Below are 27,763 nucleotides of genomic sequence, written 5' to 3'. Positions count from 1 at the left end.
AGATAAAGATCAGGATCACTGGAAATGGCCCAGGATACAAAACAGGGCAACTCAGAAATTAAGAGACTTTTTGAGGGTCATTAGATTACCAAATGGCTGAAAGAAAAATTGAATTCAGTTTGTGGTTTCAGTTTCAGTACTCTTTTCAATATATCCCACTACCTCTCACAAAACCATAGGATCATGCAATTTGAGAGGTGGAAAGAACTTCAGGGGTCATAAATTTAGAATTGGAAGGAACTAGGAGAGACCCTCTGAAAGGGGCAGTTTGATAGCATATATTGGCGATTTATTATTATCATTATTATTCCTGAATCTACTCCAGGTGCCAAAATTAAGATTCTAAAAGGGGACATAATTTGCCCATGGTCAAATGATGATAAATGACAGCTGCAAAAATATATGCACATACTTGAATGTACATAAATTTATGTGTACATAAAAACATGTGTACATAGAAGAATTGAGTTTTGGTTCTTGTTCAGAGATTAAACAGGTATCATTTCTAATTTCCTTCTGATAGTATTTGTTCTTTGAATTAGCCCCTAACACTGGCACATTGTGTACAACCAATCATACCTGTTAATGTATGGCTATTTGATTTAGGACGGGGAAGAGGATGGATATATAATGAAGATAAAACTTAGAATAGTATTTTCTGACTCACCACCCTTAAAACTATTAACCTTTTTCCTTCCCCATGTTCAATTCCAAAGTGCCACCCCATTTTCCTCTGATGTATATACATACACATATATATGCATATATATATATAAAGATATATATATATATATATATAGCTAACTTTAATAAATCTCCCCATTCTCAACCTCTCTACCTATAAAGATTGTCTCTCTTTTCCCTTCCCTGTGTCAAAGCATACAGGCCTTTAAAGAAGCAATTACCTGATTCTGGGGGGGAAGTTGAATCTACACCAGGAAGTTTTGTAGTTTGGGAGTTTGGGAGATTTCCTTCTGTTTCTGAACATTTCTCCAGATTACAGAATTCCCATCTGACTCTGGGATCCATGGTATAACACCAAGGACTTTTATCTGCATCTGGATTTCTGCAGTAGTTGTGTATCAAATCACTATAAGAACAAATAACAGTTTTTATTAATAATAACAAAAGAATATTTAGTCACATAGGAACATTTATTCAGTTAGAATTTTCCTAGAGAGGTACCTATTTATAAATTGTGAAATCTTTATATCAAAGATACAAGACAGCACTATAGCTCAGCAAAAAGTACTTGAGGGCCGAGATTATTTCCTTTTGTCTTTGTAAATATAAACTTTAGTATAAATGTATGGTAGTAGTAGGTGTTGATTAAATGCATTTAAATTTGATTTAGTCATAGTAGTCTCTGAGTTTTCAAGACTCCAAAACCAGCCTTCTCCCAAGGGGAGAAATATGCAAGAGGCATATTTTTAAGTTGTATATACATAAGACAAAGAGTGCTTGTAGACTTGTTTGTAAAAACCATAAATCTATGGATCCTTATAAGCATTCCTTAATGAGATAATTTTAATAAAGCATGATATGAGTCATGGCCTGTAGGTCAAGTCCTACCAGCTTTATCTGGGTGTTAAGGTGTCCCTGGGTTCCTGAGAGCTTTGCAGGAAGACCACGAGTTTTGTCACGTCTTAATCACCTGGAAAAGTTTCAGGGTCAGATTTGGTAACACCCTGTTAGTCTGACATCCTTGATAAGTTCAGAGAGGCTCATTACCAGGTAGGCCACAAAAAGGTGAGCCAGCTAGGTCATATCTTGAGGTTAGTGTTAGACCTAGAGTCAGGAATTCCTAAATCTTGCCTCAGATACTTACTTAGTTGTGTGATCTTGAGCAACTCACCTTGCAAACTCATCAACTCAGTTTCCTCATATGTAAAACAGGGATTAACAATTTACACCTACCTCCCAGGGATTGTGCTGAGGATCAAATGAACTAATATATGTAATATGCTTTGCAAACCTTAAGGCTTTGTAAATGCAATTTTGTTATTATTATTATTATCGTAGTGGTCCCATCAACTCCTAATGACCAATCTACCAAGTCCACAAAGGCATTATTGTCTATGTGAGTGGAGTCCCCAGGATGACAAAATCACGAATCTCTGAAATATGAGTTGACTCATGAGTTCTGACTCATGGTCTGCCACTTATTAAGAAAACTTGTGCTATGGAGTAATCTCCTACAGTTGCAACAGATACTGCATGTCAACAAAACTAGCCTTCAGTAACAATCCATGCTTTCATATTTTTCTACTGTGTGTGGCTTCCAGAATGTTTATCTGGTGAGTGAATGAGTGAGTGTGTATGTGTGTGTGGTATGTATCGTGGGGAGGGAGGGACAAGGGATCTGACAGCCATGACAAATTGTTGCACTGGAACAGCCGTTGACCCACAGGAGCTAACCTCCTTACACGCTAAAGAGTAAGCTATTAGATCTTGCAAGAATAGGAAACCTTTCAAAGGCCTCCTCTCTGAAGCAGAGAACATCAGTTCTTTTTCTCCTCTCTATTTGCCCATCTTTGACCCACTGCCTCATCTTGCCTTCCTATTTCTGTACCTTCCTTTTCACCTGCCTGTCTATCTGCCTTGGCTCTCCCAGTTTTGGTTCATTGCCTGATTTCCACAAAATAGTACTTACTGCCCAGGACCCAGAACATGACAATGAGAATAATACAAATTCACAATCTCATAATGGCAGGATCATAATGGGTCCTAAGGCCATCCAACCCAACCTGTACTTGAAGAAGAATCACTTTTAGAATGTCCAAATCAAGTGATTATCCATCTCTACTGGAAGACTTACAGCAAAAAGAATCCACTACCTCCTAAGGCATACTATTATACTTTGGAGATAAATTCTTCCTTATAACAAACTGAAATATGCCCCTTAGCAATCTTTACCCAATACATCTAGTTCTATCCTTTTTGTCTTTTAAAGCTGGCTTGCATAAGAGCCCTTCAGATATTTGAATTCAGCTATTATGATGCCCCCCAATACCTTGTCTTCTTTATGCTAAATATTCCTAATTCCTCCTTCCAGCTTTCATATGGCACACTATACAATCCCGTCACCATGGCAATAACCCTTCTCTGATGTACTCTATTTTACCAATGCATTTACTAACACATGTAAAATATATTTATATACCCACATTCACAGGTCTTAAAACTTAGGATCATTAGTAGTTTTGCTTTTTGAGGCACTTTTTTGGGAGGCAACCAAGCTAATAATGTGAAGATCGCATTTCTTATTAGATGGTACAATCAACAATAGATTTATTCTAAAGTCTTTAACTGCCATTAAATTGTAATCTTCCCAAAGACCTATGTTAAGTGCCCCTCTGAGTTTTCCATTAAAATTTTGCTTTTATTCCACCTCAAAACTGGTTACACCAAGCTTTTTAAAGCTCTTGTCTCTCCTATTCTCAGAATCAGGAACATTTTGGAATTCACTAAAGACAAAATTCACTAGTGGAGAGCCTGCTAAAGCACAGTTCTGATGGGCATCTGAATGTCCTGTTTCCCTTATGAGATTTTTTTAATAGATACACTAGGTAAAATTCTTAGCTGATGGATGATGTAGACATACGCATTGGGGAAATTATCTGGGGTCTTCTCATGTCGGTGTGGAATCATAGAAGACCAGGGCTGGCACTTCTTTCCTGAGATTGTGGTGGATGATGTCCCACGGTAACTTTGTCCATTGCCCGTGTAGCATTCTTGGATCACAGGGCTTTGCACAGTGGTTACTGCAGTAGAAATAAAAGAAATTGAACAATAGTACTGGTTATTTCATAGACATTAAATGCATCAGAAGAGCTGGTGACTCAAATTATGACAGGAATAACCAGTGGGCTGATTGGGATCTGGTTCCTAGTGAATTCAATAAGCTCTTGCTATTTTCCAATGTTGCCCCCTTGAGACTGTGTCCTCTTCCTTCTAACTTTACCTTTGGCCTAACTCTCAGTCACTTACTTCGATTTAAGTTCATCCTACAATTTAATAAACATTTAATAAGCATAAAATGTGTGAGGCACCAGAACAAGAAGCAAAGTTTCTGTATTCTCATCCCCATCCAATTCAACCCTTACCTTCCTTTGCCCTATTCTTCCCTTTGCTAGATCATTCTACCTTTGATTAGCGTCTTTCACAACGATCTTTCAGGGAAAAAATAAGATACCCTATTCTAGTCTAAACAAACTCCTCTATATCCTTCCACTCTAACTAAAAGCACTCATTTTGTCTCTTCAAACTAACTGAAACTTCTGTCAGTGGATGCTACATTCTTAGCAATGCTTTAAAAAAAATTTAAAAAGGCCATTTTTTTTCTCCCATTCTCCTTGATCCCAAGGGCAGAGAAGAGCAGAGAAGAGGTATAGATATACTCTTTTCTCTTAACTACCTTTCATTTATTTATTTATTTATTTCATTTTCATCACTCAACAACCTCTCCCAGATCTCTTAACCTCTCTCCCTATCATCCACATTTCTTTTATCTACCAAATGCTTGAACACTGAACTCCCTTCTTCAGTGACTCTGGCACCTGGCTCGTAGCTCCCCTGCTATCACCTCTAAGCTCTGAGATAATCATGTGAAACACCTCTCTTCTAGCTTAAATTTAAACTGACAAACTCTTTCACACCTCAATCCCAATGACCTGTAATTCTACTCTACAACTACTAGGCTAACATTTGGTGCTCAGTATCACTACTTCCACCATGATGGTTTATCACTACTTTCTACCAAAACCTAAATCTGTAGTGGTCCAAGTCAGCATAGTTTTGTGACTTTCTCCAATTCTATTCAGCAACATGAGAAAAGGGGCAATGGTAATGCACGTGGGAACAATCTAAGGTTGGAATTCAGCAGGGGATGTCAGTAATAGGCCAAGCGGGCAAAGGACTCCAGAACAAAGAGTAGTTGAGCTGATTCTCAAGGGTGAGGATTGGGAAGGGAAGAAAGTGTATCTAGTGCAGTGATGATAGGCTTAGAAAAAGCTGAGGGGCAGAAGGTTTGAAGAGCACAGTGAAAAGAAAGAACAGGGTTAATCAGAAGGAAAGAAGGAATGATAAAATTATGATCAGATCATTGAATTTCAGAATTCAAGATCAGGTGGGTGATAGCAAAAAGAAAGATATGATCATCTCTGTGTGTACACAAAATGGGGTGGAGGAATAGGTCATAAAAATGAGTAAATTGAGGAATTGAGAAGTTAGAGTATTTGAGGGAATTCTGATATATATATATATATATATATATATGTATATATATATATATATATAATATATATATATATATACATATATATATATATATATATATATCCCCTAATGTTAGAGCAGGAGTTAGGAAAGAGAAACAGGATTTGATTTTTTTCACAATAAGACTGTGAAATAGATAGCATAAGTATTATTGTTTTCATTTATCAGATTAGGAGACTGACCCTCAAGAGGTTTAAGTGATTTGCCTGAACATGCAACTTATAAGAAGCAAAGACAGGATTTAAACCCAGGTCTCCTGACTCTAAGTACCACTTAGAGTTCTTTCCACTACTGTGCACACATCCTTACCATACTGAATGAATAAATGGGATGTTCTGTGTAAGTACACACAGCCATACATACACAGAGCTCTGAAAATACAATTATTAGCCAAATAATCTATTCCTTGATAATTAGATCTTTGTAAAGTAGAAGTAGGAGAGTACTGGGAGTACTCCATGATTCCTTTTGGGTCCATCACTCATGTCATTCATAGAAACCTCCCTTACCCACTGTTTCTGTCTGTGGAGGGGAGGAGCCGCAGGAAGGTATGTCACAGAATTCCCACCTCTCTTCACTGGTGGTGTAGCACCAGGGTGCTGACTCCCCATCAGGATTACGGCAATAGTTTTCATCCAAACCCCTGAAAAGAATTTGTTGAAAGTTAATTGAATTGGGATCAGTAGCACTAAGAAAACATTTTGCAATTACAATGAACAGATTGACTTATACATGACCCAAAGGTAAGTGCCACCATGACACAATGGAACTCAGACATCATTTATTAGATGTTTCGTGGGTGCTTGATACTAGGAATCTTTAAGTGAAAATAATATAGGCTCTGACTTCAAGGTGCTAATGCTCTGCTGGAGGAAGGAATACGTATGTACCAAGGATTTAGAGTGTTAACAGAGGAATCATAAAAGGCTTTTTCTGGTGGTAGCCCTTGAGCTAACTGAGCTCTGAAGGGAGCTAGAAATTCCTAGAGGCTGAATGAAATGAAAAAGAAGATTGTCTAGTATAAAGAATAACTTTATGTAAAAGCTCAGAGGTAGAAGAGAAACTATCCTATACAAGCAACAGCAGGTAGAGAATAGAATGTGAATTTGTAATCGGTTTTGAATAGTAAGTTAAATGCCCAACAGAGGAGTTTGTATTGTACTTTAGAGAGCTACTGAAATTTCTTGAGCAGAAGAGTAAAATTTCGGACACACAATGTCGAACAAATGCCAGAGGTAAAGCTTTAGTGGAATGGGCTCACATACAATTAATTACAGCTTTCTCTCTCTTTTGGGTGTGAGGATGAAAAGTGCATCTGGACTTCATGAGAATTATTGAACACATCTTTTGGGGTTGTTATTTATATTAAAGAATCAATCACCCCTATCACCACCATTACTACATTATTACTATAACCAGTACCTATTACTATTTTACTAGTACTGCTATTACTACTGCAACTACTACTATCTACTTCTACCTATTTCCACTCATGACTACTATGTACAACTACCACTACTACAACTATTACCTATAATTACTACTATCATCTATATTACTAGTAACAATTATAACTGACTTTTTTTGTCTAAATCTGTAATTTAACTGCTATAGGGAATTATAACGAGGAATTTGGAGCTAGAAGACCTGGATTCAAATTTGATTATTGATTTAAAATTGTGACCCTGAGTGAAATCACCTGGCTTCAGTTTATCTGTAAAATAGGGGAACTGGATTAGGTGGCCTTTCTAACTCTAAGTCAATAACTCTAAAGAGTCTTTTAGGAATTAATTTTAGAAGGATCTGGTAGAGGAGGAATATGGAGGTAGAGCTAGAAAGGAAGGTCTGGTCTTCCACACAAGTTACTATAGCCTTCTACTTTCTGTACACAAGTCTCAGTCATTTGCAATTCTTCTCTGACACCTAAAATCTTCAACTCTGAATACCGAGGGCTAGATTTGGGGACCAAATCAACTCTGCCCCATACTATCTATGTGATCTTAGTCAAATCCTTCAACTTTTAAGATAAATATATATATTTGCATGTATATATAAACATATATATATGTATATACACACATATACACACATACATATATACACACACATACACATATACACATACACAGTATATTATACTTATTGGCCATCAACAGGGACTTACTTGCAGGGAAAGTTTTCTGGGGTTCGGTTATGCTTATGAGGTGTCTGGCTGTTCCAGTGTTGACAAGTAAGCCCAGACTTAGTGACAGCGATGGTGCCTCTGTAATTTTCGCCTCGTCCCTTTAAGCACTGAAGCATTGGACCAGAAGGTGGTGGAGGTGTAGCTTAAAGAGAGAAAAAAAAATGTTGTGCTTTTTGAAAGCATAGACAAACATTAAAGAAAAAAAAACTGGCCTAAGTTCCCCTTCTGGCTCTGTTTCCCATGAGACTTGGCATTTAGATGTTGTTTTTACATTTTTCACAAGGCTTGATGAGGCTTGTATTTCCCTCACCTGTTTTTGTTCTGAGATAGTTGAAGAGGAGACATTTCTGGATGCTCTCTACCTCCTTGTATGTCTGGGAACACTGAGGCAAAAAACAGGGTTAAGGGATTGCCTTAGGACCACACAGCTAATAAGTGTCTAAAGCTGGGTTTGAACTCAGGTCATACTGACTCAAGACCCAGAGATCTATCTCTGCATAAAGCAAATCAATACTTCAGCCTTCTTGTCGTAAATACAATCCTTCTATTATTTCAAGATAATATGAGAACGGCAGAAGTCATAGAGAGTTGGCCTTGGAAATATGGTGTCCAGTTTCATAATCTCTCTGGGATCTCAATTTCCTAATCTGTAAAATGAGATTAGGCTGAATAACTTCTGTGGTATCATCCAGCTCTCAATTTACGATCCTGTGTATATTTGTCTCAGAATGAAATTCCCAAGCAATAAAATGATCAATAAAGATTTATTAGATGCCTAATATATACCAAGCACTGGGCTAAATACTCAGAATACAAGAGGCAAAATGCAGTCCTTGTCCTAAAGAAACTTACATGTAGCATAAATGCTTAGCACATAGTAGATATTTAAGTGTTTGTTAACTGATTGATTTGTGGATCCCACTAACTGATAAAAATCAATGCACATAGTGTGGGGGGTTAATAAAAAATGTTGTTAAAACCTTAACACAAACAGAGAATTGATAAATACAGTCTCACGGCCAGAGATTCTCTAAAAGAGAAGATAGCCCAAGAAGGGCTTGTCTCAGAAACAAAATTTTGACAAGATATTTGAAATATAACTCCAGTGATAAAGCAAAGAAAAAGTAGCTAGTATACCATTATGGCTACCCAAAATCTCTCAAATGGGATAGGTATAAAAAATGGAAGTATCCATGAAAGAAAAAATCTCAAACATGTAATGGATTTGTATGATAGTACTAAAGTTAATGACCCCAAATGAGTTGAGATTTGAATAATCAAAAAATCAATCAACAGACACTGTTTAAGATTGTTGTTATTGTTCAGTTGTCTCTGATTCTTCATGACCGTGGAAACCCACTTGAGGTTTTCTTGGTAAAGATACTGGAATGGTTTTCTATTTCCTTCTCAGCTCATTTTACAGAGAAGGTACCTGAGGCAAACAGGGTTAAGTGATTTACCTAGTTAGTGAATGAGACTAGATTTGGCACTACACAATTAATAATTCTCTAGAACTAGATTTGAACTAGGGAAAATGAGTCTTGCTGACTTCAGGTTTGGTACTCCATCCACTGTACCATCTAGCGACCTTATAATAAGCACCTACTGTGTGCCAAATGCTGTATTTAATTGCTGAGCACTTTCTCTCTTAGAGAGAAATGAAACCATCCTGCCCCAAGTATTTATATTTTATTGAGAGAAACAACACGTACACATATAAAGAAATGCAAAATGTATACATAATAATAAAATCAAGGTAAGAGGGAAGGCATCCATAGCTGGGAAATAAGGGAAAACTTCATGTAAAAGTGGCAATTAAGCTAAGAATTGAAGGTAGCTATTAGGTATCCTAAGAGACAGAGAAGAGGAAGGAATACTCTCCAGACATTGAGGACAGTTTGTTCAAAGGCATGGAAAAAAGAGACAGAATACTGTGTGAAGTAGAGCCAGTTTGGCTGGATGGGAGAGTGCATTAGAGGAGAAATTTAAATTAAAAGAAAAAGTCTAAAGTGAACAAACAGGGTTGGGTTTCTTGCTTTGTTTTGTTTTGTATCTTCAAAATCAAAAAAAAAAAGCAGAACAAGAAAGGTATATACCCACTACTTTGGAGTTGTTAATGAAATGTTGACACCAGAAAGAAAGCCAAATGAGGTACCTCCTATATTGCTTTCATCTTCTCTGTCAAGGAGAATGGCTTTCAAACTAGAAAGGGTAGAGCAAATATGGTTAAGAGAGAAAGAAATAGATGGGAAGATAAAAAGAATACACCTAATCCAAAAGAATTACATCAGAGAGTACAGGAATTAACTGGTAGATGTGATCACGAATCTGGAATCCCTTTGGAGAAGAGAAGTGGCAGATGACTCAGGAAGAGTATATATCACTCCCATGTTCAAAACAGGGGAGGTAGGTTCTGGAAACTAGACCTATGAACTTGATGTCAATCCCTTGCAAAATTCTAGAATCAATCATTAAACACTTTGTATGTACTTTGAAAAGAAGGACATAGTCGCTGGGATATTACTAGCCTGATATATCAGACAAAAGGGTGGTACAGTGGATAAAGCTCTATCTGGCTTGGAACCAGAAAGACTCATCTTCATGAGTCCAAATCTAGCCTCAGACACTTAATGCTCAGTTTCCTCATTTGTAAAATGAGCTGGTGAATAAAATGTAAAACAGTTCCAATATCTTGCCAAGAAAACCTCAAATGGTTTGTTGAAGAACTGAATACAACTGAAAAATGACCCAACAACAAAATATGAAGAAAAGGCGATATTGGCCTTTTGCTATTCATTGAGTATGACATTCCATTGTCTCCATGCTTTTATATTGATTATCCTACAATCCACAAATGCTCCTTAATCTCTCCCTTTTGGTTTTCTCTGTTTTTTTTTTTTTTTTTTTTTTTTTTCAAATTTAGCTCAATTTCCTCCTATTTTTCAAAAAGTTTTCCCTGGTTCTCTTAGGTGCTAATGTGTCCCCTCACTGCTCCCCACCTAGTTATTTAGATGTTATTATAACTTTTCATGATTCCACCAGGTTAGGAATTTTTTTTTGTTCTTAATTTGTATTCCCTGGGCTTTACATAATGCCTGGCACACAGCAAGTACCTATTAAATATTTGTTGACTAACTGGAATTACAATGACCAAGCTTGACCCTGGAGAAAAGCTAGAAGACATGCACCTCTCTTGTTTCTCAGTACATTTGGGAGTCTGTGGTATTGGAGTTTTGTAAGCATTATCTGAAACTTTTGATGTATTGGTTGGTTTTGCTTTTATTTCAAAGGATGTCTTATTGAGTGGGATCAGAATTATGTTTGGAAATGAAGATGACAAAAACAAAAGATATCCAGGCAGCTAGGTGGTGCAGTGGATAGAGCACCAGCCCTGAAATCAGGAGGACTGAGTTCAAATCTGACCTCAGACATTTAACACTTCCTAACTATGGGCAAGTCACTTAACCCCAATTACCTCAGCAAAAATAAATAAATAAATAAATAAAATAAAATAAAAATAAAAAAAAAATCCAAAAAAAAATCAATTGTTCAGGTCCAGGTTGCAGCAAATAACGTGTTAAAGGCAATTAATAATGTAAAAAGGGTTAACTACAAGTTTAGCATAATATTCAACAAGATGATCTAGCTGTCCAAAAAGTTAACTTCTTAGACTACAATTAAAGAAGTGGAATGTCTGGAACAAAGAACATAATTATTCCACAGCACCTTTATGATTAGGCAGCTAAGTAGTACAATGAATGGAATGCTGGGCTTAGAGTCAAGAAGATTCTTCTTTCTGAGTTCAAATCCAGCCTCAGAAACTTACTAATTGGGTGACCCTAGAACTCATCTTGGTTTCCTTCTCTATAAAATGAGCTGAAGAAGAAAATGACTTTATCATGATTGAAAACTACTGAACAATATCAGCAATGATTTTTACTATATTCCCACCTAAGTTTCTTTTGAAAGTTTATGTTTCAGCTTTGTATTTTATTCCTAAACATCAATGAGACTGCTTCTCCTGTTAGTAGGTCAAGATCAATTCCATCATCTCTAAGAGCTGATAAAAAAGGAGAAGATTATAATGAAATTAACAAAGGGATACATGGCTAAAAAAGACTGGGACTATGTTACAATATCGTTTTTCATTACCCACAAATCAGTCTTATTCCCAACTCCCAAATATATCATTTGCTTTTCAAAATTCTGTAGCAGTAGTAAATGTGTCCTATCGGCTTCACCCTCCCTAGTGAAGATCTTAGCCTAGTGTAAGGGAAGTCAGTCCATCTCAGGATTCTGGAAATGGGCTTTCTTGTGGTTTTCTCAGCTTTCAGAACAGAACAGCTTTCAGTTTGGAAGATCATGACAGCATCTATATCCATTGCCAATTTCCTACCCTGTAGCCTGAAGATTATTTCCAGCATACAAAAGCCCTCATTTTTCAGAGTTCCATCACAGCTGCCTTAACACAGACAAGAGAAGACTTAAGGGAAACAAGCTACTTATCTTTGAGTAGCTGAAAAGCTGTTACTGAGAAGAGGAACTCAATTTATTCTGCATAGTTTGGGACAGAACTAGGTCCAGTAAATCAAAAATACAAAGAGATGGATTTCAGTGAAATAAAAGGAAGTGTTGTTTAATGATTAATAATTGAAATAGGTATCAGGTTGAAATATATAGCTATAGAAGGGGCATGTTTGTGTGTATATATGTATATATCTGTGTGTGTGTATGTATGTATTATTAAATGTCTGTACTTTTGCAGGATACAAAACAAACCCACATAAATCATCAGCATTCTTATATATCACTAACAAAATCCAACAGTTAGCGCTACAAAGAGAAATTCCATTTAAAGTAACTACTGATAGTATAAAATATTTAGGAATCTATCTGCCAAGGGAAAATCAGAAACTATATGAGCAAAACTACAAAACACTTTCCACAAATTTAAAGTCAGATCTAACCAATTGGAAAAATATTAAATGCTCTTGGATTGGGAGAGCAAATATAATAAAGATGACAATACTAGCTAAACTAATCTATTTATTTAGCGCTGTACCAATCAGACTCCCAAAAAACTATTTTAATGACCTAGAAAATAACAACAAAGTTCATATGGAAAAACAAAAGGTCAAGAATTTCAAGGGAAGTAATGAAAAAAAAATCAAATGAAGGTGGCCTAGCTGTACCAGATCTAAAACTATATTATAAAGCAGCAGTCACCAAAACCATTTGGTATTGGCTAAAAAATAGACTAGTTGATCAGTGGAATAGGTTAGGTTCAAAGGAAAAAACAACCAATAACTTCAATAATTTAGTGTTTGACAAACCCAAAGACCCCAGCTTTGGGGATAAGAACTCACTGTTTGACAAAAATTGCTGGGAAAATTGGAAATTAGTATGGCCGAAACTAGGCATTGACTCACACTTAACACCAAGATCAGGTCAAAATGGGTTCGTGACCTAGGCATAAAGAATGAGATTATAAATAAATTAGAGGAACATAAGATAGTTTACCTCTCAGACTTGTGGAAAAGGAAGGAATTTATGACCAACCAAGAACTAGAAGTCATTATTGAGCACAAAATAGAAAAATTTGATTATATCAAATTAAAAAGTCTTTGTACAACTGTTTCAAAGTCCGATTCTTTTTGTTCAGCAAAACTACTGTTTGGTCATGTATACATATATTGTATTTAATTTATACTCTAACATATTTAACATGTATTGGTCGACCTGCCATCTGGGGTGGGGGAAAAGAGGGGAAAATTGGAACAAATGGTTTGGCAATTGTCAATGTTGTAAAATTACCCATGCAAATATCTAGTAAATAAAAACTATTTTAAAAAAATAAATAAAAAGTTTTTGTACAAACAAAACTAATGCAGACAAGATTAGAAGGGAAATAATAAACTGGGAAAACATTTTTACACTCAAAAGTTCTGATAAAGGCCTCATTTCCAAAATATATAGAGAATTGACTCTAATTTATAAGAAATCAAGCCATTTTCCAATTGATAGATGGTCAAAGGATAGGAACAGACAATTCTCAGATGAAGAAATTGAAACTATTTCTACCCATTTGAAAAGATTCTCCAAGTCATTATTAATCAGAGACATGCAAATTAAGACAACTCTGAGATTCCACTACACACCTGTTTGGCTAGAATGACAGGGAAAGATAATGCAGAATGTTGGAGGGGATGTGGGAAAATTGGGACACTGGTACATTGTTGGTGGAATTGTGAATACATCCAGCCATTCTGGAGAGCAATTTGGAACTATGCTCAAAAAGTTATCAAACTGTGCATACCCTTTGATCCAGCAGCATTACTACTGGGCTTATATCCCAAAGAGATCTTAAAGAATGGAAAGGGACCTGTATGTGCAAGAATGTTTGTGGCAGCCTTCTTTGTAGTGGCCAGAAACTGGAAACTGGGCAAAAATGGAGAATGGCTAAATAAATTGTGCATATGAATATTATGAAATATTATTGTTCTGTAAGAAATGACCAACAGGATTATTTCAGAATGTCCTGGAGAGACTTACATGAACTGATGTTGAGTGAAATGAGCAGGACCAGGAGATTATTATATACTTCAACAACAATATGATGATATATGATGATCAATTCTGATGGCGAGGCCCTTTCCAACAATGAGATGAACCATATCAGTTCCAATAGAGCAGTAATGAATTGAACCAGCTACACCCAGAGAAAGAACTCAGGGAGTTGACTATATACCACTACATAGAATTCCCAATCCATATATTTTTGTCTGCCTACATTTTTTATTTCCTTCACAGGCTAATTGTACACTGTTTCAAAGTCTGATTCTTTTTGTACAGCAAAATAACTGTTTGGATATGTATACATATATTGTATTTAACTTATACTTTAACATATTAACTTGTATTGGTCAATCTGCCATCTGGAGGAAGGGGTGGGGAGAAGGAGGAGAAAAATTGAAACAAAAGATTTTGCAATCGTCAATGCTGGAAAATACCTATGCATAATTTTTTTTGTAAAAAATTAAAAAAAAAAGAAAGAAAAATGTCTGTGCTTAATTATAGCTTGCTTGGGGAAGTTGGGAGGAATTAAAGGGGGAAAAAAGAATAACAAAAAAACACATGGCAGAGAACAAAAGAATAACCTACAAGGAAGCAAAAATGGACACTCATTAATATATTTTTTCTATTATCACATATACTTTCTTGAAATGGAATTTATTGTTATATATTTTGAATTCTCCCTGACATTCTGCTGGGCATATGACAATGTTCTGTTCTGTTTCATTTTGTTTTATTTTCCTTTTCTGTCTTTGCTGGGCATATGACAATGTTCTGTTCTGTTTCATTCCATTTTGTTTTATTTTCTTTTTCTGTCTTTCTTTTTTCTATTCTTTTTTAAACAAGCATAAAGATAAAAGCAAAAATAATTTTTAAAATAGAATGGGCTCATTTGTGAAATAGTAAATTCCCCATTGCTGTAAGTATTTAAGCAAATGTCAGATTATACATGTCAGAGAATTCTGATGATGACCTAAGATTTTCTTCACTTTTAAGACCTTAATAATTTAGAGATAGGGCAGCTAGATAGCATAGTGGATAGAGCATCAGAACAAGAAGACCTGAGTTTGAATATGACCTCATTCATATGCTAATAGTGTGATTATGGGCAATTCACTTAATGATTTTTGCCTCAGTTTCCTCAGTATAAAATGAGCTGGAGAAGGAAAAGGCAAATCATTTCAGTATCCTTGCCAGGAAAACCTCAAATGGGACAAGGGCTGGCCACAACTGAAATGACTGAACAACAAAAATCTAAAGATGAGCTCTTTGTTTTAGATTTCATATATCAAAATAATTGCAAATAATTTTTGTGATAACAAAAAAATAGGAGACAAAGTGACTACACATAAATTGGGGTTTGGCTGAACCAAGTATGGTAAGGGAATGTAATGGAATATTATTGGCATGTAAGAATATAAACATGAAGAATTAAGAGAAACATGAAGAGGGCAGATGCAAAGTAAATTCAGTAGAACCTGAAAAACAGTGACTAAAATAATGCTAAAAAAGTACTCATAGACAAATCCCATCAGGATATAATCATAATCACTGATCTTAACCAACAAGAGATGAGGATGTATTTCCTTCCTACTTTTAAAAGTTTGTTGGATTATGGGTATGGGATACAGGCATTGTCCTTGTGTATGTTGGGTTCACTTAACTATTTTTCTTTATTAAAAGGGAAGATTTGTGGAAGAGCAAGGGATATATTCAGAAATGACTATGATATAAAAATCAAAAAGGCATCAATAAAATCAATTAGATAGAATTCTTTTAAAATAACATTTTAAAAATGAGGAGAAAGTAAATAACTAGATCAGAAATGAAACTCATTTTTACTGCTAAGTAGAGAAGAGCAAAATGCTGGAGTCAATATCCCAGATATAGGGCCATATTTTTTCTTCCATGGTAGTAAGTGGGTCTGATTAGGAAGAGAAATATGAGCTGATGTTCTTATTTGGGCCAATAGATGATACAGTGCTTAGAGTGCTGGGCCTAGAATCAAGACCTTTTCAAATTCAGCCTTAGACACTTATTAGTTATGTGATCCTGGGCAAGTCACTTAAGCCTATTTACCTCAGTTTAGTTAACTGTCAAATGAGCTGGAGTAGAAAACTACTCCAGAATCTTTGCCAAGAAAACCCCAAATGAAGACACAAAGAGTCAGATATGACTAAAAAAAATAAGTGACTGAACAAAGAGCAATAATAACTTTCAGGCACTAGCATCACCTTTCAACCAGATACTGTCACTGTCAGATATTTTCACCTTTATCCAATTTAAAACTTTATCCAGAGACTTTGAATAGCACAATGCTATAACAGGTAACGCTTACAGCAGCGGGGGATGTCACAGAATTCCCAGCGCTTATTTGGACTTGTGGTAAAACACCATGGCCGAGGCTCTCCATCTGGATTACGACAATAATTCTTCTTTAGATTCTTGTTGGGAAATCTGAAAAGCAAAAGAACTCATCACATTTAACTTCACAACATCTCTTCATAGAATTCTCTTCACTGACACAGTTACCATCTTGGTTCAGACCCTTACCACTTCATGCCTAGACTACTCCAAAAGCTTCTGATTGTCTTCCTCCATCCAATCTTTCCCCAGTCCAATCCATCCTCCACTCAGTTATCAAAATGATCTTCCTAAAATTCAGGTCTAATAATAGTATCTTTCTACTCAATAAACTCCCATAGCTTCTTCTTACCTCCAGGATCAAATATAAAGTTCCTTGGCTTTTAAAGCCCTTCAAGCCAACTTTCTTACTGCTTTTCTAGTCTGCTTATATTTACTCTTCTCTAAGTGCCAAATGGTACATAAGGTATACTACCTAGTTCTTGCAGTGAGTAATGTCCAGGATTTGGAATCAGGAACGGCTGAGTTCAGATATAGCCTGGGCAAATCACTTAACCTCTATATGACGAGTTTCTTCATCTATAAAATAGGAATAATAATAGCACCTACTTCTCACACCCTTGTGAGAATCAAACAATAGAATAATTGAAAAAAGCTTAAAACAATGTCTGAAGCATAGTAGGTGCTATATAAATGCTACTACCTATTATTACTCTTGTTGTTGTTACATGTTTTAACACTAACCTTCTTGCTATTCTTCACATACAACAAGCCATCTCCAGACTTTTTGCCTTTTCACTGGCTATCTTCCAAACTTGAAATGTTCTCCCTTCTTACTTCTGCCTATTGGCTTCCTTGAGGACTCAGCTCAAATGCCATCTTCTTCAAAAGGATCTTTCTAATCTCCTCCACTCACCAATGCTTTCCCTCTGAACTTACCTCCCATTTACTGTATTCATTTTGTATATATGTATATATTTATTGGCATGTCAGCTTCCCCATTAGAATTTTGAGCTCCTTCAGGTAGGGACCATTTTTTTTTTTTTTGCCTTTCACTGTATCCCTAGTACTTAGCACAATACTTGATATGTATTAAATACTTAATAGATTGTTGTCAATGATGTTGAAGATAGAATAAAGGATTCTGAGTAAGGAAGCTTTCTTTATCAATGCAGATTAGTGCAATTTTAGAGCATTCTCTGGAGCACTCGGGATTAACTGGCGAATTCCTCTTGGCTGTACAACCAAAATATTTCATACTCAGGACTTGAAACCAGGTTGTCCAGACCCTCAGGCCAACTTACCATGCAATAATAGGTCTATATAATATATAAACAAAATAAATCCACAGTATTATGAGTAAGGAATAGTGAAAAAGTATTGGGGAGAGGAAGGTGGCAGGAAAAGCTTAGTGCTTAAGTTGAGCAATGAAGGAAAATAGGAATTCTAAGAGTTGGAAGGATTATCTAGGCAAAGACACAAAGATGTCATGTATACCAGCAGTATAAAAGAAAGGAAGGCTACTAAAACATAGAGATAGATTCCTAAGGGCAGCAGATTGATTTAGAAAGCCACATATTAAATAAACACTTTTGAGGGAAAAGAAAAAAGAAAATCACATATTGATGTTATCTATTTCCACTGTGTTTTTATTTATTTTGTTTTATATTTCCCAATTACGTTTGAATCTGGTTTGGGTTAAATGTGGGACTGTTGTAGACTAAGTGTTTAATACATTTATTACTTTCTTTTCTTTCCTTTCTTTTTTTTCCCTTCCCTTCCCTCTCTTCCCATAGTTTATCATACCCTCACCAGTGGGTGCTCTGCCCAAAGTAATATAAACTTTGACTCCTGAAACCTCACAAGATATCTTGAGGTTTACAGGCTAGGACCAAGCCTTGAATCTAAATTACTCTGGCTCTCATTGTTTGGAGTATTGTAAATGTAAATGTATATAGTAAATGTAAATATTGATGTTTCTGTTTGGATCAGAAACGCTGAGGGTATTCTTCCAGACTGATTTTTATTTTTTTTGGACTAGGTGAAAGAGATCATTCTTTGTCTTATTTTTTACCTAATTTTAATCACAGATTGGCCATTGCCTCAGTTAAAGCCCTTAGTTTAACAAGGCTCATATCTCCCACTGCATCCAGGACCACCTGTAGTCCTACTAATCTATATTTGGCCACTAGACCCAGATGTTTCTGGAGGGGAAAGTGAGGCAGGTGACCTTACATAGCCCTCCCTCATTTAAATTCAATTCACTTGCATGTCCTGGCATCACCTCCCTGATATCATGGTTCTCTTCAGGAAAGGACAAACAGCAACCTTTATTATACAGGAAACAGCACATATATAGCACATAATGCATAGTTTTTGAATTTGGCTCACTATTCACTGAATAAATATAATGAGTTGGTACACACTAGAGAAGAGAGTGAGAATTCTCAGGCTTTTAATAAATGACTCTTTTATCCTACTGACTGTTCACAGTGTAGGAAAAATAGGACCCCAGGGAATGCAGAAGTAAAAGCAAGCACAGATGGTCCCTTATGTTGAACACAAGAGATTCCTTTGGATTGCTCAGCATCTGGATAGAAGAGAATCTAGTTGCAGGTGGTTGCACAGTGCTTCTGGCAGTGTATCAAAAGATTATCCAGAGCTGATGACTTGTGGAAAAATCTTCGTTTAACTTGCCCCTTCAATTTTCTGCCATTTTACAAGAGGCTGTCTATTATTGCTTTTCTCATTTAAAAAAAATGTTATTTGGATGTAATTGAACAGGTGAAAAAGATAAAGGAAACAAGACCTATTCTAAATTTTAGAAAACAATTTTAAAGAAAGCTATTAAAACCGTCCAGTTAAAAAATATTATCCAGCTAATGGGAAAGGGACTGGTGGATCTTGGGTCTAATTCACCTATACTTGATAATGAGAGCAAAGCATGTGTTAAGTGTCAATGGAATGAATGTAAGGATAAGAATAGTTCACTCTGGTAGAGATAGTACCATTTTAATTCTCAGCTGTTTTGTTCTGGCTTCTTCCTTTACATTACCATCATGATAATGGCAGGGAGAGAAATGAGTTTTCTGAGATCTAAAGCTCCTCAGCAATGGCTTCTTATCTTAAATCTTCTAGTCACTTTTTGGATGAATGAGAATTAGTAATAGAAAGGATCTGTGTGAATTAGTTCCAACATCTTTGTTTTCTCCTGGTATGACTTACTTGGAAGGAAGGTACTCGTGAGAATGTGGTTCTTGGGAGTCCCAAGCCTGACACTGGATTCCAGACTCTGTTGTTGAAATGGTACCTTGATAGTTTTCTCCACTGCAGTGCATGCATTCATCTGGTGAGATGGTTAGATAGAAACCAGAGAGAGATTATAAAGAATGAAGGTAACAAAGCCAAAATGAGGATAGTGGGTGGGAGAAGGAAATGGGGAGGAAGAAACACAGCTGGGAAACTAGCATTAGATGAAGGATTAGAAATAGCAGGGTGCTGCTTTTTCATACCAACTTTTTAGACAAGTTTCATCAAAGAAGGATTAATAAAAGATCAGAGATTTCCTAATACAATTCTAATCTCTCCAATTTTGTGACTATAGATAATTCAAAGTTAGAACTAAGAACACAGAGTGTTTTAGTTTCTAGCTCCTCTCTTAAAGTCAAGCTCAATCAAGAAATTTCTTAATGAATACAAGAGTAGAGGGATAAATGTTTAATAGCTGGCTCTTCTGAAAAAATAAAAGGTATAAGCAACATACTTTTAATTTAATCTGAATTATTAACACTTTCTTAAGTCTAGAAAAACAATAAAACAGTAACTCAAACACTGAATTGTAGCCTTGTAAATTAACAAGGTATAAATTCTAACACTGAGAATTTAACAGTGGGTTCTCTGAATCTACTTCCAATATCTTTTTGAGATCCAGTAGTCTGTGTTCCTTGTTTCATCAAAGAAAGAAGGAAAGAGTGAAAGGAAAGAGAGGAAGGAAGGAAGGAAAGAAAGGAAGGAGGAAGGAAGGAAAGGAAGGAAGGAAGGAAGGAAGGAAGGAAGGAAGGAAGGAAGGAAGGAAGGAAGGAAGGAAGGAAGGAAGGAAGGAAGGAAGGAAGGAAGGAAGGAAGGAAGGAAGGAAGGAAGGAAGGAAGGAAGGAAGGAAGGAAGGAAGGAAGGAAAAGAGGAAAGAGGGAGGAGGGAGAGAGGAAAAAGGGAGGGAGGGAAGGAGGGAGGACAGGTCAACCTTCACATTCAGGAACATCACAATATTCATATCTGGTATTTGGATCTGTGGTGTAGCACCAAGGTCCCTTAACATCATTGTCAGGATTTCTGCAGTAGTTTTTCTCCAGTCCTTCTTCTGGATATTTGCTTGGTGAATAACTGTGGAAAGGGAAAAATGTTTTAATTGAAAACCAATACTTAATTGGGAGAGAGCCACAGCATAGATACATAGAGATCTGGGTTCAAGTCCCAAGACTAATATATGAAGATTATATGGTAGCTAATTAAGTCATCTAACCAAACTGTCCCTGACAATATTCCAAGACTATCAATCGAGAAAATACTGATTTATTTCGTTAGAACTATTTTAGGTGGGTCATTGGATAGAGTTGCTGGATCTGGAATCAGGAAGACTTGAATTTAAATTTGACCTACATATGTGGCCCTGTGCAACTTGCATAGTATCTGTTGGCCTCAGTTTCTTCAACAATAAAATGGGGATAATAATACTATCTGCTTCTCAGAATTGTTGTAAGGATAAATGAAGTGATATTTATAAATCTCTTAGCATGATGACCAGGCACATACAGGTGATGTATAAATGCTAAGATTTATTATCATCAGTATCATTATTATTATTATACAAAAAAATCACATGTCCAGTTCCAGGACCCCATCCCTATATTCAAATAATGAATAGATTTCTTTAAAGCCATAAAAACAGACAAATCTCATCAGACATTTAGATTTTTGGATATCAAATACATAGGGAATAAAATAATCTACATTTGTAGAATGATAATAACTTATTTATATTGTGCTTTAAGTTTCACAGGCTGTTTTCCTCTTATACCCTCCTAAGCCAGGAAATATAGGTCTCATCTCCATTTTGTAGCAGTAGTAATAGCAGCAGTAACAGTAGCAGTAATAATAGTAGTAGCAGCAGCAATAGAAGTAGTAGCTGTAGTAGTAAGTAGTAGAGCAATAGAAGTAGTAGCTGTAGTAGTTAGTAGTAAGTAGTAACAGTAGTAGTAGTAGCAGTAGCAGTAGCAGTAGCAGTAGCAGTACAGCAATAGTAGTAGTAGTAGCAGTAGCAGTAGTAGCCATAGTAGTTAGTAGTAGTAGCAGCAGCAGCAATAGCAGCAGTAGTAGCAATAGCAGTAGTAGCTGTAGTAGTTAGTAGTAGTAGCAGTAGCAGTTGTAACAGGAGTAATAGTAGCTATAGTGGCAGTAATAGCTGTAGTAGCAGTAGCAAAAGCAGGAGTAGCAGTAGCAACAGTAGTAGTAGTAGTAGAAGTAGGAGCTGTAGTAGTTAATAGTAGTAGGAGTTGTAGTAGTTAGTAGTAGTAGTAGCAGTAACAGTAGTAATAGTAGTAGTAGTAGTAGTAGCAGCAGTAATAGCTGTAGTAGTAGTAGTAGCAATAATAGTAGTAGTAGTAGTAGTAGTAGTAGTAACAGTAGAAGTAGTCCTAGTAGTAGTAGAAGTAGAAGTAGTAGCTGTAGTAGTTAGTAGTAGCAGTAGCAGAAGCAGGAGTAGCAGTAGCAGCAGTAGCAGTAGCAGTGGTAGTAGTAGTGGCAGCAATAACAATAATAGTAGGAGTAGTAGAAGTAGCTGTAGCAGCAGCAGTAATAAATATTAGCATGTATTTATCATTTCCTTCTCCAACAGATTAAATAAACGGAGGTTAAGTGAATTGCTACTGCTGGAATGGTTAGTAAGCATCTGAGGTCGGATTTGAATTTAAGTATTTCTGACTCCAAAACCATGGCTCCCTATTAAATTAGTCACAAGTTGACTTTGGCAGCTCCCACTTTGGTACTGTATTCTAAATATTTGGTTCATTCAATAATCATCAACTATAATGAGCACCAAGTTACTAGTTTCTATTCACATATCTGATTTGTTTGAGGGCATAACTATAATCATCCTGCATATAGCATGTGAACAGTGATAGGGGGAAAAAACTTACTTGGGTATATGAGGACTAGTATCACTCCATTTCTGGCAGGTAATACCATTTTTAGTTGTAGATAAAGTTCCTCTATAGTTTTTTCCATTTCCAGTCTTGCATTCTGAAAGATACACTGAAAAATTCCCATCAATCTGTTACATAACAGACAAATCTGAGCTTCCTGCTTAATTATACACTACTAACAGGCTATCAAACAGCAGAAAGAAATGACATTTTAGATAGCTGCTACTGCCAGACCCCTGGAAAAAGAATTTCTTTCATCTCCAGTGGCTGAAACACCCAATCATATAGGACTGTGATTTGTCAGTGATTTCTTTCCATGAGGAAATCCTGGCCAAACATGTTGAAGTGTTTCAGGGTTCTATAACGAAAAAAGCAAATATTGGAAAGGCCATATTCTAACTCTCACTTTTGATAGGGGTATCTAAAGGAAGCCTTTGTGTATTTTTGGTCTTTTTGATCACTTTCCAGGCAACTACCTTCTGAACTCTAATCCCAAGACCGATCTTACATTATTCATTTTGTCTTAAATGATATGTCAAAATGTTAGAATTTGGGAGGGTGAATTCTTCATACTGTCTCTATTCCATGCGTAGTGAAACCTATGGGATCATAGATCCAAAGCTAGAAGGGACTTTAAACAAAATTGAAATCCAGAGAAGTGAAATAATCTGACCTGTCTCAGTGAGCAAATAGGTGTTCAAACGGCACAAATTTTAGTGTGAAGTTATATTTATGCTTAAAAAGTGAGGATCAAATGTTTCATGGGCAAGGGTACCCTCTAGCAGAGGCAGAGAAGAAAAGTTGAACTTTTTTCCAATGTGGAAAAAAAAGGTGTATCCATACAGTTTTGCCCTTTTTCTCTTATTCTGGAAAAATACTGCAAAAACCTCTGTTTTTCATATTGGGGAAAGGAGTAGAGTTGAAGTAGGGATCTCTGTAGTATATTATATGAAGTTTCATGGAACCCCAAAATAGGAAATCACCTATTGTAACAAGGTATAATTTAAGTAAAACCAAATAGGATATACTTCATCTACTTTAATATCAACAAAAAAAACACCTATTTTGTCACAATGGAGTTTTCTAATGCAGGCATCCTTCCTTTTCTAGGACATTGTTAATTGTAATTAGCTTTATCCCAAAAATTATTCTAAAGCTTAGCATTCATTAACACCTTAACAAAAACAAAAACAAAAAACAGCATTTCCTATATATAGCCAAACTCTGTTGTGTGTCTTCTAACTGAAACAATGCTAAGTATCCCATCCTCCTATAGGAATTTGCTTTTCTGAGATAATGTCACTTCATATAATAATGATATATTAAAAGTTTCTAAGGAACAAATGCCAACTGTGGAAAATGAAAATGTGAAAATTCAGAATTTAATACACCAATAAGAGGGAAATTAATTAAAAGTCTGAGGAAAATATTATATGTTGCCAGAAAAGAAAAAAAAATGTAAGAAGGATTTGTCTATAATATAATACTTTCAGAAAGAACTAAAATCTCCCTAATCTAAAATATAGATAGATGAATAGATAGGTAGATGGATGGATAGATAGGCATATACATATATAGATGCATCAATACATATATCAGGTAGATTCATACATTTATATGTATATATATACACACGCATAGAAAAACAAAGATAAGAATACTGATACAGAAAGCTATAGATATATACATACTAGCAGAAGGCATTTGTATCCCATAATATTTTAATAACCCTTCAGTCATATTCTGAAATTGGAAACCAAGAAGTACAGTCAGTCCCCCTCCATGCAAATGTTAGCGATCCTTTTATCTAGCACAGAAAGAACTTACCATTTTGGTCACTCTATTACCAAAACAAAGTAACCCCTCATTATTTGATCTATCCTCATCTCTTTAGGAAAGAAGAAGCATTAAAAAGTTGTATATGGCTTCCTCTTAAAAAGGAAGATGAACAAGAAGACATGCATACCTTTCTTTTCAAATAAAACCACATCTCTCCACCTCACAATCAAAGAAGTTTTGCTGTTTTCAGCCATGATCATACACTTCTGTTCTTTGTTGTAATATTCAAAGGACCTGCAAAAATGAATGAAAGATGAGAGATTTCCCCCCCACACCTTAATTAATATAAATACTTATTCACAAGCCTGAAACACATGACTATATGTATATACACACACATACATGTGGGAAATGCATGTGTGTACACTTAAAACATATACACCTATACTATTATAATTGCATGCTATATATAATTATATATGCGTGCATATTTATATGCACATATACATGTTTGTACATGTGTACATATATTTGCACATATATAGATGTGTATGTGTGGATAGCAAGAGATAAATATTTAAAATGGGATATGGAGAACCTTGACTAATAAACACAATGATATAAAGATACATAACAAAAATTGAAAATCTCTATAATTTGCAATAAATTGTGGGAACTCTTGAGCCTTTTGTCCTATATACATTTTAGGTAAAAGTAAACATGGCCTAGAATACTGCAGTTCATTTTTACTTTTAAAATCCAAACACCTTGTATAGTGTCTTAAACAGCTGTCCTTGTATTGAATATTTGTTTACTTGAATCAAAATCAAAATGTTAGGAAATAAAGAAATTTTTATTCATGAGCTTTCTCCTTAATATTCTATATCTTTTGGTTTCAAATTATTTGCTCATAACACACATTGATATAAAACCACTACAGATTAATATCTATGGGTTTAACATTGTAATGAAAAGATAGATGGCTAATTACTTCCTCTCTGAATTGATCATCCCTCCTATTATTCTCTGTCTCTCTCATCTCACCTTTCCAATATACCCAAGGTATCACTGCCAGATCAGTCTTCTGTGGTACGTGCCATTCTTCTAGTCCAATACCTTGAATGACTCTTTAAAAATTAGTTGCATAATAAAAATAAAAAACCCTTTGCTGGGCAATCAAGAATCTCCATATCATTTTTTCTAACTTTTTCTCCAGCTATTCACACATACACGAGTATATATATATATATATATATATATATATATATATATATATATATATATATATATATATATATATCCATATCTTCTGCTTCAATCAAATGAATCTATTCCTTAATTCCCTCAGTTCCTTGTTCCAACTCCGATCATGCTCTTTTCCCTGCCTGGATTGACTTTTCACCTATCCACTTATCCCCCTTTAAGATCTACCTTTTTCAGAGGTTCCCCCCCCAACTACCCTAGCTTTCTATGATCTCTTACTCCCCTGAATTTCTGTAGTACTATCTATATAAAATGAAGAATCAAAATCTATATAATGAGAACAAACTATAGACCTTTCCAATATTATAAAAAGCAAAGCAAGGATGCCCATTAAATCTATTATTGTTGTTTTCAGATATTTCAGTTGTGAATAACTCTTATGACCCCCTTTGGGTTTTCTTGGTAGAGAGAGTAGAGTGGTTTGCCATTTCCTTCTCCAACTCCCTTTACAGATAAGGAAACTAAGGCAAAAAGGATTAAGTGGCTTGCCCAGAATCACACAGCTAGAGATTTAAAAGTCAGGCACTTGCCTGAGGCTAAACTTGAACTTGGGAAGAGTAATCTTCCTGATTCTAAGCTCACTACAGAATCTACCACTCTACCTCGTTGCCAGACAGAAATATACACCAAAGGAAATTCTAAAAACTTGCCATTCTATCAGCTCTCTGCTGGCTCTCTGTTGTTCTTTTTTCTCTGCTTTGGGGGAGAAAGACGACTAAACATATATGAGAAAGCAGACAAATCTCAAGGAACTTGAGATACTTCATAATTCTATAAACATACTAGTGTAAAGTGCTTTCACTAATGCCAATAACAATGTCCCCCCTTTTAAAGAAATACACTAAAATAGCAGCCAGTTTTCTAGGATGGACAGCAATGGCCCAATAGCCAGAGGGTTAGACCTCGGGTCAGGAAGACTCAGCATGTGGATTTCCCTAAATTTTGCTGAGGCACCATGAAGATGTAGTGTCACAGGGGGAAAAGTATTGCATTTGGAGTCAGAGGGCCAAGTTCAAGTGATACTTAAACTCTCTAGATCTCAATTTCCTCATACACTAAATAAGTGTTAAACTAGAAAGTTTCTAGAATCTTTTGTAGTTCTGAATCTGTGATCTATGATCCCATTTAACTCATTAATTCCCAATATAGGAATTTTGACCAGCAGAGATGGTGGACTGATAATTTTATACTACCTTGAATATACCAGGTCTTGGGCTAGGTAACAAAGCCTAGAAGAATATAATTGTAAGGTATTTGCTTCCAGATAAACTTAATCAGATCTACCAAAACCTCTTATGGGAAAGAAACTTAAAGCAATTAGTCTAGCTCACTCAGATCTGCTATTCCAGACTTCTCTCTTGAATCTGACTTCTAACTCTGATAGCTCAAACCCCCAACTTCCATCTCATTGTTTGCCTCTAGTACATAGCCTTGCTTGTTCAGTTGAAAATACTTATCAGCCAGCCCACGTAGCTGGCAGGTTTCCACTCTCCCTTATTGGCCCTGTTTGGTCCCATCCCTTTCTACCCCACTGCCTCCATTTGTGTCCTCCTGAGGTTTTTGGCTCGCTTGGGATTTCCATCCCAGGGTGGGTCTGGGTTTTAGCATCTAATTACCAAGACTGTGTTTCACTCATAGAACAGTCTTTCTCCTGGAAGACATCCTGAATTGGAATGAAGTTCCAAACAGAGGCATCTCATAAATTGTGTTATTGTTTGTCAGAGATCCTGAAGAATGACTCATGATCTAAACTGATGTTCTGTAGCTAATGCCAGGACACACCAGCACGTCCCACACTAGTGTGTCATAGATGGTAGAACTTCCCAATAATTTTAGCTTGAGTCCTACACTATCTGATGTTTTATACACCTGTTTTTCTTCTCTCTCTCTTTCCTCTTCATTATTTAATGAAATAAACTTATTTCAAAGGTCTACAACCCTCTCTCATATACAAGTTGGGGTTTTCTTGGCAAAGATACTAGAGTGGTTTGCCATTTTACACATAAGGAAACTAAGGCAAATAAGGTTAAATGATTTGACTGGAATCACACAGCTAGTAATATCTGAGGCCTTAACTTTCTAATGTAAAACAATCTCCTTACTTGCCAGAAATGGCCAGTAGAAA

At 35.9% G+C, this 27,763-nt stretch overlaps 1 protein-coding gene across 2 annotated transcripts in view; it reads right to left on the bottom strand.

The window, feature by feature from the left end:
• Positions 1 to 27,763, bottom strand: part of PLG (plasminogen) — a 61,269-nt gene that overhangs the window by 17,238 nt on the left and 16,268 nt on the right. The window contains exons 3-11 of one of the 2 annotated variants that reach the window (XM_074309383.1): positions 24,563 to 24,669; positions 22,591 to 22,705; positions 20,640 to 20,779; positions 19,625 to 19,745; positions 16,374 to 16,492; positions 7,442 to 7,604; positions 5,787 to 5,920; positions 3,605 to 3,764; positions 906 to 1,090 (exon numbers count right to left, since the gene is read on the bottom strand). In XM_074309383.1, the coding sequence (XP_074165484.1) occupies positions 906 to 1,090; positions 3,605 to 3,764; positions 5,787 to 5,920; positions 7,442 to 7,604; positions 16,374 to 16,492; positions 19,625 to 19,745; positions 20,640 to 20,779; positions 22,591 to 22,705; positions 24,563 to 24,669 (1,244 nt within the window). The remainder of the gene's footprint in view (positions 1 to 905; positions 1,091 to 3,604; positions 3,765 to 5,786; positions 5,921 to 7,441; positions 7,605 to 16,373; positions 16,493 to 19,624; positions 19,746 to 20,639; positions 20,780 to 22,590; positions 22,706 to 24,562; positions 24,670 to 27,763) is intronic. The other variant, XM_074309384.1, reaches the window with a different exon arrangement.

Source organism: Sminthopsis crassicaudata, chromosome 4 (assembly GCF_048593235.1).
Source record: "Sminthopsis crassicaudata isolate SCR6 chromosome 4, ASM4859323v1, whole genome shotgun sequence".
Lineage (NCBI taxonomy): Eukaryota > Metazoa > Chordata > Mammalia > Dasyuromorphia > Dasyuridae > Sminthopsis > Sminthopsis crassicaudata.
The sequence above is the reverse complement of the archived record's forward strand: the minus strand, read 5'-3'. Positions and strand labels throughout refer to the sequence as shown.